General features: G+C 33.5%; 1 protein-coding gene across 18 annotated transcripts in view; it reads left to right on the top strand.

The window, feature by feature from the left end:
* The window catches only part of LOC113515726 (probable nuclear hormone receptor HR3), a 178,192-nt gene that overhangs the window by 142,616 nt on the left and 17,558 nt on the right, over positions 1-18,018 (top strand). For all 18 annotated transcript variants that reach the window (XM_052898278.1, XM_052898264.1, XM_052898279.1 and 15 more), the window contains 2 exons: positions 7,129-7,242; positions 8,933-9,046. In XM_052898278.1, the coding sequence (XP_052754238.1) occupies positions 7,129-7,242; positions 8,933-9,046 (228 nt within the window). The remainder of the gene's footprint in view (positions 1-7,128; positions 7,243-8,932; positions 9,047-18,018) is intronic.

The raw sequence follows: 18,018 nt of genomic DNA, 5'->3' as shown, positions 1-18,018 counted from the left end.
TAATAATTATTATTTAACTGAATATTACGTAAATAAATAAATAATAGAGTATATGACGTAACGAATTTGTATGATCGGTTGTGATTTACCATATAAGTAGCTCACGTGACCGAGATGTAGTTTAACCAGAAAGTTGTTAGTTTGGGTACCGCTGACCCATTCATATTTCTGCCATCAAATAGGTGTAATTGGATGGCTAGTTCAAAGGTTGGGATATGGCCGTGAAATTACAGGGTATGAAGTAATAACATCTTAGTACTTAGGAGTGGATGATACATGAGGGGTACCATGGCATTACAGTGTACTCTGTAAAGTTTATGGTCCTTGTGGTATATCTATATATATTATCAAACTGCATGTGTCGCTGTAAATAGAGACACGATCTTAAAATAACTGCGTTTATTTACATCGATTCAATACAATTGCATATAGTTATATACATAGTTTTGGCCGAGGAATCAGTCGCGGCGCGTTAAGGTGAATGAACCCGTCATTTTAAGAGCACGCTTGTCAATTTCAAACACTCTAGCCAGAATTGACTGAAGGACATGTGAAAAAATAAAAGTCTTTGCTCCGCAAAAAAGAAAAAAAAAACAGCGACTTTGTCGTCACAGATACAGCGATGAAGGAAAAGATGATTCGTGGTTATAATATTGGACACATTTGAATTTGGAATACGGAATTGTGTTTTGATTTTGCGTTCCAAATTCAAACATTTTCAATTTAATGTTGAAACGAAACATCTCATCAGTTTTTATGAATGTATTTTATTGTTAAGTTTGAAATAACTTTTTTTTTGTTAGACACATAGTGCTTGCACATAGACTTCATTACAAAAAAAGGAATGACAGGGATGTAACATACTCTTTACGTTTGTGAATATTTGTTTTCCTTCCTGTATGTACAGCCTATACAGTTCTAGGGTTTTTTTCAATGGGATGACAATGGAATGGTAACCCCGTCTGCGCTATCGGTATACGTTGTCGGGGCACCAGTAGGAGTGATAGGTGAGGATGAAAGCAGGTCAGTTGACCCGTCATGATGAATATTATATCCGTATTTATTATCTTTGGGACCATTGAAGATGCTGCTTGTTCTTTAAAAGAAATTAGCGCTTGTTACAAAGCAAACTTGTACTCATGGGTATATGATTTCGCGTTCTAAATTCAAATATTTAAATGTAATGTCTCTACGAAACATCTCATCTTTCATTGGTGCATTTTTTCGATTTAAAATAAGAATAGGTATTTAAATTACTGGCTAATTGTATCACTATTGAAATATCTGTTTTTTTTTTTTTTTTGCGGGGAAAAAGTTATAGTTAAAAGGTATTCTTTAATTAATTCTGATCATAACCTAACTAGCTTTTTCCAGCTAAAATGGAAAGAAGATTATATAATTACGTTCCCATTTATAGATTACGATTCCGCGTGATAATCTCCAAGAAGCTTTTAATTTTAAGTGGTTTTCATCAAACAATTCCTTAGTTATTAAATTTCGAATGGAGCAAATAAAAATCTAACTTCCTGCCACTATGCACATAAAAACTATTTCGAGCACTATTCTCTCATACGAATTTCGAACGGCGATGTACTTGGCTTTACTAAAATTAATTGTTAAACGAAATTATGTTCTATTAACTTTGTAATAAGTGTTACGTGCTTCTTCGCGGACGGTAAAGTTAAGGCGGTAGTGTAACGTTAGTTCGGACAACCGCGGTCGTTCACCCGTGACGTACGCAAGCCGTTAGATTAAAATTCAAATTTGGAACTAGAGCCTGGTGTTCGAGGTTTAGCATGAAGGCTCGACAGGCCATTGACCGCCAACGATTGTGACGTTCTGTGGGTGTGTTGGTGTACTCTCTATTTTTTTTTTTTAATTAATAAATAGGCTCAAGACAAGTTCAAGACTACATTCCATTTAGTTTTTTTTTTATCGATTTGGATGCAAAACGCTTTCTCGAATAACGTGACTTAAATAATTTTTTTTTTTGTTATAATTTTGAGATGGTAGATGACAATTGATGGCATTCTAAAGGAAAGTATTAAGAATCTATATAATTTAATATATTGTTCTGTAAAAAATACGGTATCTTCATATCTACATGACAAAATTAATACCTATGTATGAGACCAACACGACAGTAAATACTGTCGAAAAAAAAACAAAAAAAGAATCTCCACTAATATAATAAAGAGGAAATATATATATATATTTTTTGTATGTTTGTTTGTAATGGTCAAATTCAAAAACTAAACAACTGATTTTTAGGAATTTTTTCACCTATAGAAAGCTTTATTATCGAAAGTAACATGAGCTATAGCTATATTAGATAAAAAAATTTAGAGATTCCTACGAAAATTACAAAAAAGAAAGTTAAAGTATCTAAAATTTGCCTATCAAAGCTAATATAATTTATTTTTCTGTTTATCTATTCGTGCGAAATTGAGTCGTTAATGTTAATAGAAACATATAAAAACAATTTAAATTCATAGATATAAAACTAACAAAGGTAAGAAAGTTTTCGCCATAAACTTTTTTTTTTTTTATAAAAAAGAAGATAGTGACAGATTACCACTTTAAAAAAAATTCATAGACCATGAAATGCCCATATAACACTGACAAGATTTGAATCCAACATCAGGCGGCGAGTCCACCGCGTCTTTCATATTAATTTGGTTTATTAACGGTGGTTTTTCTAACTGTAGAATTAATCTGAAATTTAAATTGACATTTTTATTGTCAGCCAGATTTGAACTCACGACTTTTGGTGTCAATAAGTCAAGTGAATATAAACTTTAAAAACCACTTGCCCTTGGTTCTTTAACTTTAATTTCAAGCGAACAAAATTTTTTAATTAAGAATTAAGATATTCATAATTTTACAAAGAATATATCTTCCTACTTAGATTACCATTCAGAAAAATTATTTAAATCATTAAATATGGAAGGAATAAATAAAAATACATTTTTCACTACAAAAACAGAGAATATTCTTAAATAAACACGTAATATGGAAAAATAATCAAACAAAAAAATGACCTACTGCCAACGCACACATAGCCAACGTTGGTAACGGTGCAATAAACCTACCTAATACGTATTCCAAATTCAAAACGCGGTGACGTCACGGCGGGCGTGATACAATTTCGAACGAGGAGTTCGATATTTGAACGGTGCTGCGGGGTCGGCGACCGGTGACGTCACGATCAGCTGGCTGTGTGCAACGGGCCAGGTCCATAGCTTGTCCCTTTTTTACCCGATTGCAGGAAGCACGACTGTGTTTATCTCCATACAAACTAGTGGTGTCCTGCAGTTTTATTAAAGTTTATTTTTCTTAATAGTGTTGATTTTTTTAAATTTTATTTCTATTATTATGTAATATAATAATATTGCGTGTATTTTATCAATAAGATGTATGCTGAGAAAAAAAAATAAGATGTTGACAGTATTTATTTATCTATATTTGTTTATGGTATCGATAATCTCGATACACTTTCAAAATCATTTTAATAAATTAAAAATCCTATTTCACTATTGACAAAATTAGTATGGAAATTATAAGACAAATACATCTAGGAGTAAACGTTCTCGTTGAGTATGAACAACGATGGAGAGAGATGAATAGACTGTGTAAAAGATAAGCAGAAACAAAAGAAAATACTTGTATAGGCGTGTTCAAACCTCCTACTCGTAAATTAGGAACATATGTATATTTAGACATGTCTTTGCTTACAGCTGATAGGTTCGTTTCAGCTTTTAGGGTGGGCACCATAATATTATGAGGTGGGCAATGGACCTAAATATGTTTATAATATACTGACATTATTGTAACTACGTATAAAAAGAAAAATGCATTACGATGACTCTAAAAATCTATATGACACGGGCAAAAAAATACAATACAGATATTTTGATGTTATTTATCTTCACCCAAAAAGTGTAGAGGTTACTGAATGCCAAAGTCGTATGTCCTTACATACTAGTATATTTCTTACTTGCACTTGCATAACTTGTCTCATGTATACATACTGATTCTAGAGACCTTTGATTACTCCTCTATAATATATACTAGCGACCCGCCCCGGCTTTGCACGGGTGCAATACTGATACTAAATATACCTACCTACTACAGAATATCTTTATAAACAACAAAAAGAGATACAAAAAATACGACATATACCAAAAACAGCGGACTTTTTTATATGTTGTCCTTTTGTCGAAGTGTACAATACTGTTTATTGATTATAAATTATATTTAGATTAAATTTATCCATCGTTTATTTTATTTTATTTATATTTTATTTTATTATTTTGATTTATCTCGTAGGGTTCAGCCAGCGTTTGCAATTTAAGCGCAAAAAATGTGTTTATTTACGACATCACATTAGAAACCTTTAAATTTATCAGTGTTTCTCTACAATATTATGCATGTATTATACATATAAACCTTCCTCTTGAATCACTCGTATCTATTCAAAAAAACCGCTTCATAATCCGTTGCGTAATTTTAAAGATTTAAGCATACATAGGGACGGACAGACAGCGACAGCGAGTTTGTTTTATACTATGTAGTGATATTGAAGTTAGATCTATCTATGTATGTCTATGTTCTAGACCAAAACTAAAATATTTAGCAATAACAAATAACCATAAAATTGCGGCTAAGATGTAGGATATTGCCACACAGACAATGGTGTTGCAAGGTATACGGCACATAAAAATAATCGCTCATTGTTACATCACTATTATTGTCTATGCCGCGACGCCATTTTAGAAATGTAATCGATTAATGAAATGGCGATGTCCTTGTGGTGCAAATAATTTAAATAGTTTTTATCAAATTATTTAAAAAAAAATGCAATTTAAAAATGAACAACGAAAAACATAACTGTAAATAAATTCCTTGACATGAAATTGAAAATTTGATTTTTTTTGTGGCAAAAGTAAACAAGCATACAGCCCGTCTGATGGTAAATAGGTACTATAGCCTATGGACACCTGCAATATTTCTTAATTACGAATTTCCTATGAAATTACAATTGAGAAGCTGTTGGGAAATTTCATCTAGATAATAACTGAGATTATAACACAAAAAAAACTAGGTTCCAAATTCCAAACATTACTCCCAGTTATCATATCGTCATAGTCGCAGAATACTGACGGATCTTACGAAGATTACATATAAAGATCCGTCGGTATTCTACGACTATGACGATATATGTGCTCGAATTGAACACAATAATTGGAATTTAAAAAAAGAATAAAAATTAAATCTATCTTAATTTTTAAATTTAAAATAAATTTCGTTAACGGAAAATCTCTACTAATATTTCATTTGTGTTTAATTATAAAATGTAAATTCTGTTTTAGTGCATTCTTAGAATTTAAAGGCGCACTTACATAATTGTTATGCATGCAGTAGAGCCAAGTAACTAAAACGTAACAAAATCATTACACGCCAGCAATCCAGGCATCTCACGGGTACACAGTATAAAAGATAAGTTCCTATGTTACTCGCTGATATTTTTTTTTTGATGGGTGAAAATGGTATGGTAACCCCGCCCGCGCTAACGGGATACGCTGGCGGAGCACCAGTGAAGAGAGATAGATGAGAATGAAAACAGGCCAGTTAGCCCATCATGATGAATTCATCAGGAATTAACCATGATAGTTTCCAGGGGGAACCGCGAGCAGGTCGACCTGGTTGGATATATTGCTAGCTATGGGATTCTCAGTCTCCATTACTAACAATCCCTTTCCTCCCCACTCGCTGATATTGTAGTTTACTATAGATGAAAGAATTTTTAATATCAATTGTTGTTGTTTAATTTTTATCACCAATTGTTGCAACCGAATGGTTTTGTTGCAGTCGCATTTATTGGATCATACTGTGTGCACATGTGATGGCAAGTTTACCTGATCAGTACATTAATGTACTTGCATGTTATAGTTTAAATTTTTATTTTTAAACGTCTGTTATGTGTGCCAAATAAATAAAATTGACTACTTCTAGTTTATTAACCATTACAAACAAAAAAAAAAAAAAACAAACAAACGAACATATAAAAAAATCTTTCATTTTTATAATATTAGTATAGATTATCGTTATTCAAAAAAAAAAAAAAGAAATATACGGCTATATAATTTGCTACGAGTACCATATACTTAGGGTACACGTGGCAGAAATTACAAATTAACAATTAATCGTTGAAATCGTTAAATTCAAATTTGTTGTTAGAATCAAACGTCACGGATGAGATTATATCTAATTTGTAACGAGGAAAAAAACCTTAGAACAATTCTGAAATCTTTGAAAAAAACAAGATTACGACTCGCATCGAGTATAGCAGAATGGGATCCCTGCTTTAGCCTTATCCAGGTTCGATGTGGTTGTGACTTGAGCCACGCACACACGCAACGGCCAGTCATTGGCCGCGCTCCGACCTTGCCTCGGGGTCGATGAACCATTCGACCGAAAACGGTAGCCGTCGTGGAACGTGACAGTTCGAAATTTGAATTTTGTCACCTTTCGTAACAACGTAACAGTTTTGTTTGCAATCAATTAACGCCTTTTTTTCATAATACATCAAACGATAATATATTGAATTGGTTCGTACATTTATTTTGTGATAATTCTTTTATTAGCAAAAAAAAAAAAAAAGAAATAGTGAATCAAAATGTATTTAGATTTAATACAAATAAGTACAATTTATATAAACATGACTTTTTAAACATGATTTTTTTATGACTCACGTAGCTAGTTTTTTATGTGACTTTCAATAGGAGGAAGTTCTCTATTTTTTTTTTGTGGTTATGTTACGTGGTGACGTTGCCAATTCTAAACTGATTCTTACAATTTTTTTTCAATCGACAGTATTTACTGTTGTGATGAAAAATGATTGATAAACTACTTACTTATAGGGACCAATCTGAAAGTGACTTTCAGATAAAAAAAGAATTTTCCAATTCGATTTACAAATGACGGAGTTCTTAGACGACAAACCAAAAAAAAAATACAACCGCATTGAGAACCTTCTTTTTTTCAAGTCGGTCATAAATGTACTTGTTCGCAAAACGAAATATGAGTGTGCATTTTAATAATATATATTTGTTTCTCTTGTTGCAGCCCAAATTGAAATAATACCATGCAAGGTGTGCGGCGACAAGTCATCAGGGGTCCACTATGGGGTGATCACGTGCGAAGGTTGCAAGGGCTTCTTCCGCCGGTCACAGAGCACAGGTCAGGTTCATTTATCATCCTTCTTGTATTATAAGACTAGTGATACGCCCCGGGTTTACATGGGTAGGGAAAATAAAATACAGCCCATGTAATTCGCCGATAATGTAGCATTCTATAGATGGAAGAATTTTAAAATTGGTTAAGTGTTGAAATATTTTAAAATATTTATTTATACAACTTAGAATGGCAAACAAGCTGACGGCCCACCTGATGGAAAGTGGTAACCGTCGCCTATAGACATGAGCTGTACCATGGACATAACAGAGTGTACTGTTTCGCCCATGATACCCCCCATGCGTTGCCATTCCTGAGGACTCGGTTGTTATTCCTCTGTACCCTGTAAATTCACGCCACATCCCACCCTTCAAACCGAAACACAGCCATGCAAACACAACTGCTTCACGGTAGAAACACGAATGGAACAGAGGCACCCAAGCAATCGACTTTTGTACAAAGTCTCCCTCTGGTTTTTATAATATTAGTTTAGATAAAATCATAAAACTATATTATATACTACATCCATTTTTTTTATTGAAATGGGCTATCAGCATATGCCGGGGGGGGGGGGGTACCAGTAAGTGTTTTTTTTTTTTATAAAATGGTACTAATAACTCCGCCCGCGTTAACGGTATACGCTGACGGGGCACCAGTGAGGGATAATAGGTGAGAATGAAACTTAGGTCATCGTGATAAACACACTTGGATTTCAGCACGATGGTTTCCAGGGGGGACTACGTGGAGGTAGACCTAACATGGTATATTGTTGGCAATGGGACTGGAAATCTGTATTGCTACCAATAAAAATAAACACTTATACGTACAAATGTGAACTGAATAATAAGCCTGTAGATAGATAGATATATCGTCATAGCCGTAGAATACTGACGGATCTGACAAAGATTCATCAGTATTCCATCAGTATTCTACGACTATGACGATATATATATATTTTTTTATCACTGAGGTGGTAAACAAGCATACGGTCCACCTGATGATAAGCGGTGCGATTATTTGCATTACTTACATGCACACAAACAACAACAGACATAGATAGACATACGCAGTAGAAAAAGATAAAATGCATATACAAAAAAATGAATTTAGAATTAGTAAAATTACATCAACTTCTTAAACTGGGGGCCTCATTCAGTTTTGCCGCCTCGGGCCTCTAACGGGCTTAGTCCGCCACTGGAGTAGGTATGGTGTATATAAAATATATAGTATGAAAAAAAAGAGTTAAAGGTAATTTTAAGTTATTGATCGCCAGGTATTTTAACAATTAAATAATTAAAAAAAAATTATGCCAAAATTTTAAAGTGATTTTATGCCAGTTACATGGTTATTGAGTTTAAATTTATCAACTGATTTCGAAAAAAAAGTTCTAATTTAGTTGTGTTTTTTACCTTTTTGTAACCTAATAATTCTGTCAATTATACACCGATTCGAAAAATTCTTTTTTTATTTGAAAGAATATACCTATTTACAAGTCCCATAGAAATTTTATCAAAATCGATTCAACAGTTTAATTTTTAAATCAAAATAACTAGTTTTGACTCAATTGAGGTTTTTTTTTTTGGAAAACACAATTCAAGCCGCGTGGCTAGTAGTATACATAGGCCAATACCTCTTCTCAGTACTGTGTTTACCAGTGGGACTATATTCCCCTTAATAATACAGTGAATTCTTTCAGTGGTGAACTACCAGTGTCCACGCAACAAGGCCTGCGTGGTGGACCGAGTCAACAGGAACAGGTGCCAGTACTGCAGGCTGCAGAAGTGCCTCAAGCTTGGAATGAGCCGCGATGGTGAGTCCTGATCTATAATTACTAAACACGCGAGAGTGGCGCCCTCTGCCGTCGAAAGATTGCACGTATTTTGAGGACTTTTAATGGGTGAAAATGGAATAGTAACCTCGCCTGTGCTATCGATATACAATAGCGGGGAACTAGTGAGGGATGATAGGTGAGGATAAATGTAGCTTAGTTGGCTCACCATGACGAATTCGTCAAGAATGAACCACGATGGTTTCCAGGGCGAACCACGTAGAGATCGACCTGATAGGGTTAATATTGCTAGCAGTGGGTCTGTTAGACTCCATCACGAACAGTTACCCCCCACCCCCTCCCCAGAATTTTGAGTTATCCCAACTCAGAATATACATTTTCATGTACAAGATACCTATGACATGTTATTTTTAAGCGTCTTTCGAAAAAGGAGGTTCTCAATTCGTCCGTTTTTTTCTGTCACTCGATTACGTCACCAAATCGGAACCGATTTTCTGGATTCTTTTTGTGATTGATATAATGAAAATTTCGAATATATGGGTTTAGTCTCGTGTTGCTCTTATATAAATTGTGTGACGATTGAAGCTGCCGAATTTCTTTGCGGTGCAAAAAAATGCTTGTTACGAATCAAAATCTGCATGTATACACACGTTTCCGCATTCTAAATGCAAGTATTTATATGAAATTACAGATAGGAATTAATATGAGGGGTTTAAATAAGTCTAATAGATGCCAAAGTAATTTTTAATTTTTTATTTCTGTCTGTCTGTATGTTAGTTCCGGCATCACGCAATAATTATTGTACCATGCTGTTTTAATAGTTCTGTTCTGAAAGGCCTATCTTAAAATCTATGATGTATAATTTATTTTGATACGCCATCTTGAAATAGTATGTTTAATAGGTTTTCATACTTCTGAAATCCACGTGTACGAAGTAGCGAGCAAAAAGCTAGAATAATGTAATCACTAAAATAAACCTTCAAACAATGACGTAAAGTTGAAATATAGTTACACAAATATAACAGATATGGTGAGAAAGTAATTACATTACCTAGATGAAACACGTGGCGGTATGAGGAAGCGAACTCGGGGTTAACGACCCGTTATCAGTATTGATAACGTAATGTTATGTTTATACGTTTACGAGTCGTGCTATTTTGTATAGGCGGTAGCGGATAGCGGGTAGCGGACAGTTTTATTGCGTCCCTATCTATCGAAGACTTGTGGGTTTTGTGTTGGGATTCCGTAACAAAAAAGTAAAAAGTAACCTTTATAATGCGACTTCGTTCATTACGCGACTGCATAAAGAAGGAATGCAATGTATTTAGGGTTCATGTACGTATTTCATACGTATGTGAGTTTCTCTATTCAATAATAACTTTTAAATGCAGTTTACAGTTTTTAATTTTTACATCATCCCAAGTGATACTGACTCAAATTTTTTTAAATAGTTCATTTTGGCATAGCATTTAAATATTTTTTTTAATTGCGTCCCTATCGAAAAACTTTTGTGATTCTTGTATTATAGAAATTCCATATCAAAAAAGTCAAAAGAAACCTTTATGATGAGATTTCGTTCATTTGTCCACCTTTTCCCACGCACCGCTAAATTTCAACAACTAATAATGCGAAAGATTTGAAATTTGGAATACTTTTAAATGTAGAAATTACAACTTGTTACTGAAATAACTATTTATTAGTTGTGAACTCATGAAAAAGACCACTAGTTATTTTTGTTTATAAAACAAAAACTAAAGTAAAGGTTTCTATGTTACTTAAACATTTGCTAAAGTTCTTTATGCAGTCGTTTAATTTCCTAATTTTTTCAAATCTTAAGATATTTTGTCAATTGTTTTGTTTGTCTTATTTTTATTGCATAATTTCGATAAAATAAGTCGCTATATATTTTCCTATGTGTATCATGTAATGAAAAATATGTATATACATATATATACTAAGAATACGCTACCTCTTGTCGCTCCGTCTATGCGCAAAGCCGCAATTTTATAGGTGCGTTTCGCAGTTACCAATGAGTTTGTTCTCCATTTATTAACTGCGAGAGATTAAGAAAATCGTTTTAAATATTATCGTGGTTATGTTATTATAAATTATTTGTTATGGTAGTTATGTTGATGTAGAACTTTTTATATTTTTTTATGGCGTTCTGTTATGGTGTAATGTCGTTACTGTGTGTTAACACTCGGTTTTCACTACCTACCCCATAAGGGGCAAGGCTTGAAGATGATAGACTAATATCGTACTTAGTAGTGAGACCAAATTTCCTTCAAAACTGTTCAGTAGTTTTTGAGTGAAAGAACAACAAACATTCATCCATCTATCAATCCTTACAAAGTTTCGCATTTATAAACTACTAGCTTTTACCCGTGTCTTTGTCCATATGACTGGGATATGTTCATTGACCGGGACAAAAAGTAGCTAATATACTTCTTCATCCCATATAGTACGTATATATCTAATTTCATAGTGATTAGTTAAGCTGTTAATGCGCAATAAAGTGACAAACAGACAAACAAACTCACTCACATTTATAATATTAATATTATAATTTGAATGAAATTTGGTACACGGACAGGTTATATCCTAACTTAGCACTGTACGTAGTGATGCACGCGAGCGAAGCCGCGGGATGTAGCTAGTAATGTATATAATTACAATGCAATTCCATAACAATCCAAGTGGTTGCATGATAGCGCGTCGCAGAAGGAACTCACTGACGCGTTTACGTTGCGCAATAGCACGTAACGAATAGTGATGGGTCGCTCGCAATATTATCGATATATCGATAATACTATTAATTAAAATTAGTACGGGGGGTGAAAATTAACCAAACTGTACTGGTATCCATATCAATAGGAGCATTCGCTATGTGTGAGCACGTAGATGACACTTATTTGATACTAGTGGCCCGTCCCGACTTCGCACAGGTGGACATTTTCACAACATTTTAAAAAGTGGTTATTGTGACATAACGATAATAGTTGGACATATAGTATCGCGAAGTTTTTTGTAGTTATTGATGTTTTCCTCAATATCGTAGAACACACTTTTGTTCTATCACCAATAGTTTCCGCAGCGCACGCGACGATAGATATTTTATAGCATTTTTTTACACCTTGAGTTACGTTACTAAAGTTTTAGTAAGGATCCCTAATCTTTTCTAGCAATAAATATAGCCTATGTAATTCAGAGTGAATGTAGCTTTCTAATGGTGAAAGAATTTTTGAAATCGGCAAAGTAGTTTTTGTGTTTATTCATTACAAAGATACATACACAAAAAATACAAATGTTTCCTCTTTATAATATTAGTGTAGATTCCATTGAGAAGAACAGAGTTGGCTAAGCAAGCTCCCCTCTTGCATTGAAACTGCTCAATGATGTTTTGAGCCGGTGTCCGCAATTAAACATTATTTTTTTTTTAATGGGTGATAATGGAATGTTAACCCCGCCTGCGCTATTGGTATACACTGGCTGGGCTCCAGTGAGGGATGATAGATGAGTATGAAAGCAGGTCATTTAGCCCATCGGGACGAATTTAACGATAAATTAGTCACGATGGTCTCCAGGGGGAACCGCGTGGAGGTCGACCTGATAGGGTATATTGATAGCAATGGGGACTAACCTCCCAATTACTAATAATCCCTTCCCCCCTCCTAAATGTATTTATAACGATAGGCTAACTGACCTGCCTTTTCATCTTCACCCATCATCCCTTACTGGTGCTCCGCCAGTGTATACCGTTAGCGTAGGCGCCAACCACAAGACACTCTAATAATGTTTAATAATAGTTCAAATCAAAAGTCGATTAGTTGAATTGATATTTCGATTCGTTATTATTTTCATTGTTTGTTTATAGATATTGTGGTTATGGAATGAACGAGTTTATTTATTTATTTATTTATAGGATTACCAACATAAGATACAGCTACAATAAAGCTAAATTTAAATACAATACACTGGCAGCTCAGATCTCACTGTTCTTACATTTATAGGCAACCACAGCATGCCTTGTGTTTGACAAACATTAAAATATAAAAATATAAGTTGTATGAGTTGCTGGTTCCCCGAGAGGAATGTAGCTTGAGGTTTTAAAAAAAATGTGTAGAGGTTTTATTCCAAGGTCGGCAACGCGCACGTAATGCATCTGGTATTGCTGGCGTTCACAGGCTACGGTAACCGCTTACCATCGGATAGGTCGTATGCTTATTTGACATCTCTGTGGTATAAAAAAATAATTTAGAGAATGTTCCTGTGATAATTTCAACAAGACTTAGTTACGTTTATCAACCGACTTCAAAAAGAAAGATGTTCTCAGTTCGACTGTATTTATGTTTGTTACCTCATAACTCCGTCAGTTGTAAACCGATTTGGAAAATTCTTATTTTAATTTAAAAGGATATATTTATAGATTAGTTCCATAGAAATTTCATCAAAATCGGTTCAGTAGTTTAGTTATTAAATCAAAATAACTGGTTTTGTTACAATCGTAATTGTGTTTTTGTGGGACATAATTATCATCATCATATCTATCATTAAGATCCACTGCTGGACATAGGCTTCCCCTATAAAGAGGGGTTTGCCAGTAGTTGCCACGTTTGGCAGGCATATTGACAACTGCAAATAGGCTTTGGTGGTGTTTTAAGAGGGACTCTGCTGCCCATCCCTCGACTATTAAGTTTCCTTATTCGCCTCTTACGACACCCACGGGAAAGAATTAATTATTATATTTTATCGAAATAGGCTATGGAAGTAGACTGGTGAAAAGGTGTCCCTGTTGAGTAAATGGCGACCACGTAGACAGCCTCAATTCCTGTATAGTCCAATATTTTCAAGTAAAATCCAAAAATATACCATATACCGTGTAGTTTGAGTTCATTTTTCGTTAACACCATTATTACTGTAAGGTGAGGTTGTGGTGGTCGAACTCTAACCGTGTTTTTTAATGACCCGATTGGCAGATTTACTGAAAAATATGCCTTTGTCACGCACATTGCAGTGTAATTAAAAAAAAAAAACACACGCGCGCGCGCGTAGTTAAAACAAGTGTAATTAATTAAAAATTAATTAGTAATTATTTGATGACACTGAGTCGGTTGTGGTTGGTGTTTAACATAAACATATATGTAGTGTTGGAGAAAATGAGTTCTCAACATAAATAAGAGGAGGGAAAGGGATTGTTAGTAATGGAGACTGAGAATCCTATTGCTAGCAATATACCTAACCAGGTCGACCTTCTCGCGTTTCCCCTTGGAAACTATCATGGTTAATTTCTGATGAATTCATCATGATGGGCTAACTGGCCTGTTTTCATTCTCATCTATCACCCTTCACTGGTGCTCCGCCAGCGTATCCCGTTAGCGCAGGCGGGGTTACCATACCATTTTCACCCATCCAAAAAAAAAAAAAAACTGACGGAGTTATGAGGTGACAAACATAAAAAAATACAATCGAATTGAGAATCTCCTTTTTTTAAGTCGGTTGATAAAGGTAATCTATTGTTTATCAAAATGATAGGTATCTACTCGTTTAATTGCTAACGGGGTAGACAGAGGTATACTGCATCTTTTACCAATATAATAGTCAACATACCCACATTTCGCCGAACACATTAGAATCGACGTGGCTGGTGGCGAGTCTACCACTGTCACTCTGATTGACTTTAAATTAGATACATTAATTTAATTAGAAAATAATAACTAATTAATATACTTATAATTTATTTTAATACTAGTTTTTATCGTGACTTCGTCCGAATAAGCGGGATAAGTTCATTGAGCAGGATACAAAATAGTCTGTATATTCTCTATCCCATATACGTATATGTATATCAAATTTAAAATGTAATATTATCTTGTACATAATAATTTAAAATGAGTAACTGTTGAGTTTCTTACGGGTTCCTCTCGGCAAATATTGATTAATGTTTGTACTGCTAGCAGCACAATTATAAAAAAATTGCCGATTTAAAAGAACTTGTGAACAAGTTTATATGATCGAAAAAGCTGGATTAGTTTCGGAATCAATTCGTGATCCTTAGTCATGAGCGATTTAGCTTGTTCGTTCTAATTACACGTAAGTTAAACCGGTAATTAAAATATAGTGCGCTTACGAAACTTTGAACTATAAATTGTATGTGACTAAAGATTATTTCTATTCTATTCCATTTTATAACAAACAAACTCAGTTTCACATACATAACATTAATAAGGATATTAATAAATTAGATCCCCAAAACACACATATAGTTTGTTAAAAAAAAATAAGAAAGAAATATTTTTAATCAAGTAAACATAGACTTGAGCATTTTTGAATGGTAAATTTTTTTATTACCGCCCATTCGGAACGCAATATCAGCCAAGAACAAGCGGCAAGAAATGCAGCTGTTGCTTTAAAAAAAATTGTTATTATACCATCTTATTTCTTAAATGAAATATAGAAACATTAATTTGTATTATTTGGGTCGATAATATATTTAAAAAAAAAATCAAAATATATACTACATTTAAAGAAAATAATGTAAATAATTAAAGAAAACAAACTGTCATAACATCGTATCAATCTACGTCATTCGTACAAACAAGAATTAAATAATATAATTCTAACAAACACATTGTTGACAGCCGAGATATATTTAAGTATATATTTTGACATTACAAATGGATATACATATATCAACAGGATAATATTTACATAGCAGACACACATTTTAGAGTTGGAATTTATGAGAAGGGATTAAAAATAAAAATAATACATTTTCAACCGATTTAAATTAAGAATAAGATTCTTAATGTGTACTTTTTTTTTATGTTTGTTACCTCATAATTATGTTATTTGTGAACCGATTTTGAAAATTATTCTTTTATTTGAAAAGTTATACTTACAGATTAGTCTCGTAGAAATTTTATCAAAATCCGTCTAGTAGTTTAATTTTTAAATTTAAATAACTGGTTGTAACAACATTTTTTTTTTTTGCAATTCTACAAAAAAGAACTGACTTTAATTGCGACAAATTATTTTTAGCTTTCTTTGAGACCGATTTTCATAAAATTTCTACGCTACCAATCTGCAAGTATATACTTTTAGATAAAAAACAATTTTCCAAATCGGTTTAGAACTTACGGAGTTATGAGGTAACGAACATAAATACAATCGAACTGAGAACATCCTTTTTGGAGTCAATTGAAAAAAAATTAAAATATCGATATTGTTGACGGATCGATAACGGCCCATCCCAATGTATTGTGCAATGTGCAAGTGTTACATACACACATACTCGCACATCTATCGATCAACGTTCTGTGCACGTAACGCCACGCATGGACACCCGGTTATTTATGTTAACAGTGTATTATTTGTGTTCTCATGATATACACAATGACCCAAATGTTAAAACTTTTAGGCAATTCCTAAAAGAAGAAAGGAAGTCCGGAGCTCTAAATTTATCTTTAATGTTAAATTTAAAAATTTCAAATAAAATTATTTATTTATTCATTTTGAAATGTACATAAATTTATTTGTTTAATTTATAAATAAATAAATTTGTTTATTTATTTATTTATAAATAAATTTATCTGAATTTTTATTAAGCGATTTTTTAAATAGTTATTATAATGGTGATTCCTTCGAGCTGCAATATGAGTATACCCATATATTAATATAAATTAAATTAATTTATTCGACCTCCACACGGTTCTCTACAGAAACCATCGTGGTTAATTTTTGTTGGTAAGAAGGTAATTCTGTATATTTAAATAAATCGGTATGCACTGGTGGGGCAGCAAGAAGGGATGGCAGGTGAGGATGTGAGCAGATCAGTTGGCCTATCGTGATGAATCCAAATTTTCAATCTTCATACCAAGATACAATGTCTTGCCTCCTTCCTTTCCCCTCTTATTCATAAAAACTAAAACCTTGTACAAACTTTTATATTATATTTAAAAAAAAAAAAAAAAAAACTACTTTGATTGTGGAAAAACTAGTTATTTTAATATAAAAACTAAATTACTAAATCGATTTTGATGAAATTTCTATGAAACCAATCTGTAAGTGTATTCTTTCAGATAAAAAAAATCCAAATCGATTTAGAACTGACGGAGTTAATGAGAAATAAATATAAAAAAGAAAATACAATCGAATTGAGATACTACTTCTGTTTAAATTCCATTGAAATCAGACGAATTGACAAGCTCATTTTGGAACGAAAATTTATTGGAAAATGAACAAAGATAAACCTTTTTAGTATTAATCACCAATATTTTTTAGCTACAGTAAAAATTTTATTATGTTTCAAGCACAAACAGAAAATCTATTGTTAACTTTTATTTCGTATGGCTGTTAATGTGGGACAATATACCGCCTGCTAGAGGTCGCTGTTCCAATACGCCTATAACAATAATTAGGATAACCAACATTTATCAATCTTTCGATCATAGATAACTCTTTATAAGAGAGGTCCACTCAAATTGGTTGCGTTAAAGTTCATCGAACTTCCTACAAAGAAAACTTTTCATAGACCGAAAATTTACAACTGCACATAAAAAAAAATATACTCCTACCAAATCGACAAATTATCCGATAGAATTCGGTAGGTCATTAAACTGAATGCACGATGGAACGACCCGTGCGCGTCTCGATCCGGTCGCGTTACACCGAACGGGACCGCGACGCGTTACGTAGCTATACGTCACACGTACGTACTTTACGTATACATACATACGTCAGAAGTTCGAGAGTTCGTTGTTCCACTAGGCAGTGTGCCAACGGCCGATGTGTCCCGAACGCACACATCGACGAAGAAATCGCACACACCAATCAAAGGCCGCTTAGTAACGCACACAATTACGTTAAACAACACAAACGCGTTTCGCACACAGCTACAACTGTAGTAGTAGTGAGGTATTGAGTAACCGCGCGATGCTGCTAGGTGTCATTGAGAACATACTAATTGCATTGTATTGTGAAGACGCGAGTGCTTA

The sequence above is a fragment of the Galleria mellonella genome, unplaced genomic scaffold, assembly GCF_026898425.1.
Source record: "Galleria mellonella isolate WM207_F2 unplaced genomic scaffold, CSIRO_AGI_GalMel_v1 utg424, whole genome shotgun sequence".
Classification (NCBI taxonomy): Eukaryota; Metazoa; Arthropoda; class Insecta; order Lepidoptera; family Pyralidae; genus Galleria; species Galleria mellonella.
This window is presented reverse-complemented; position numbering and strand designations above follow the sequence as displayed.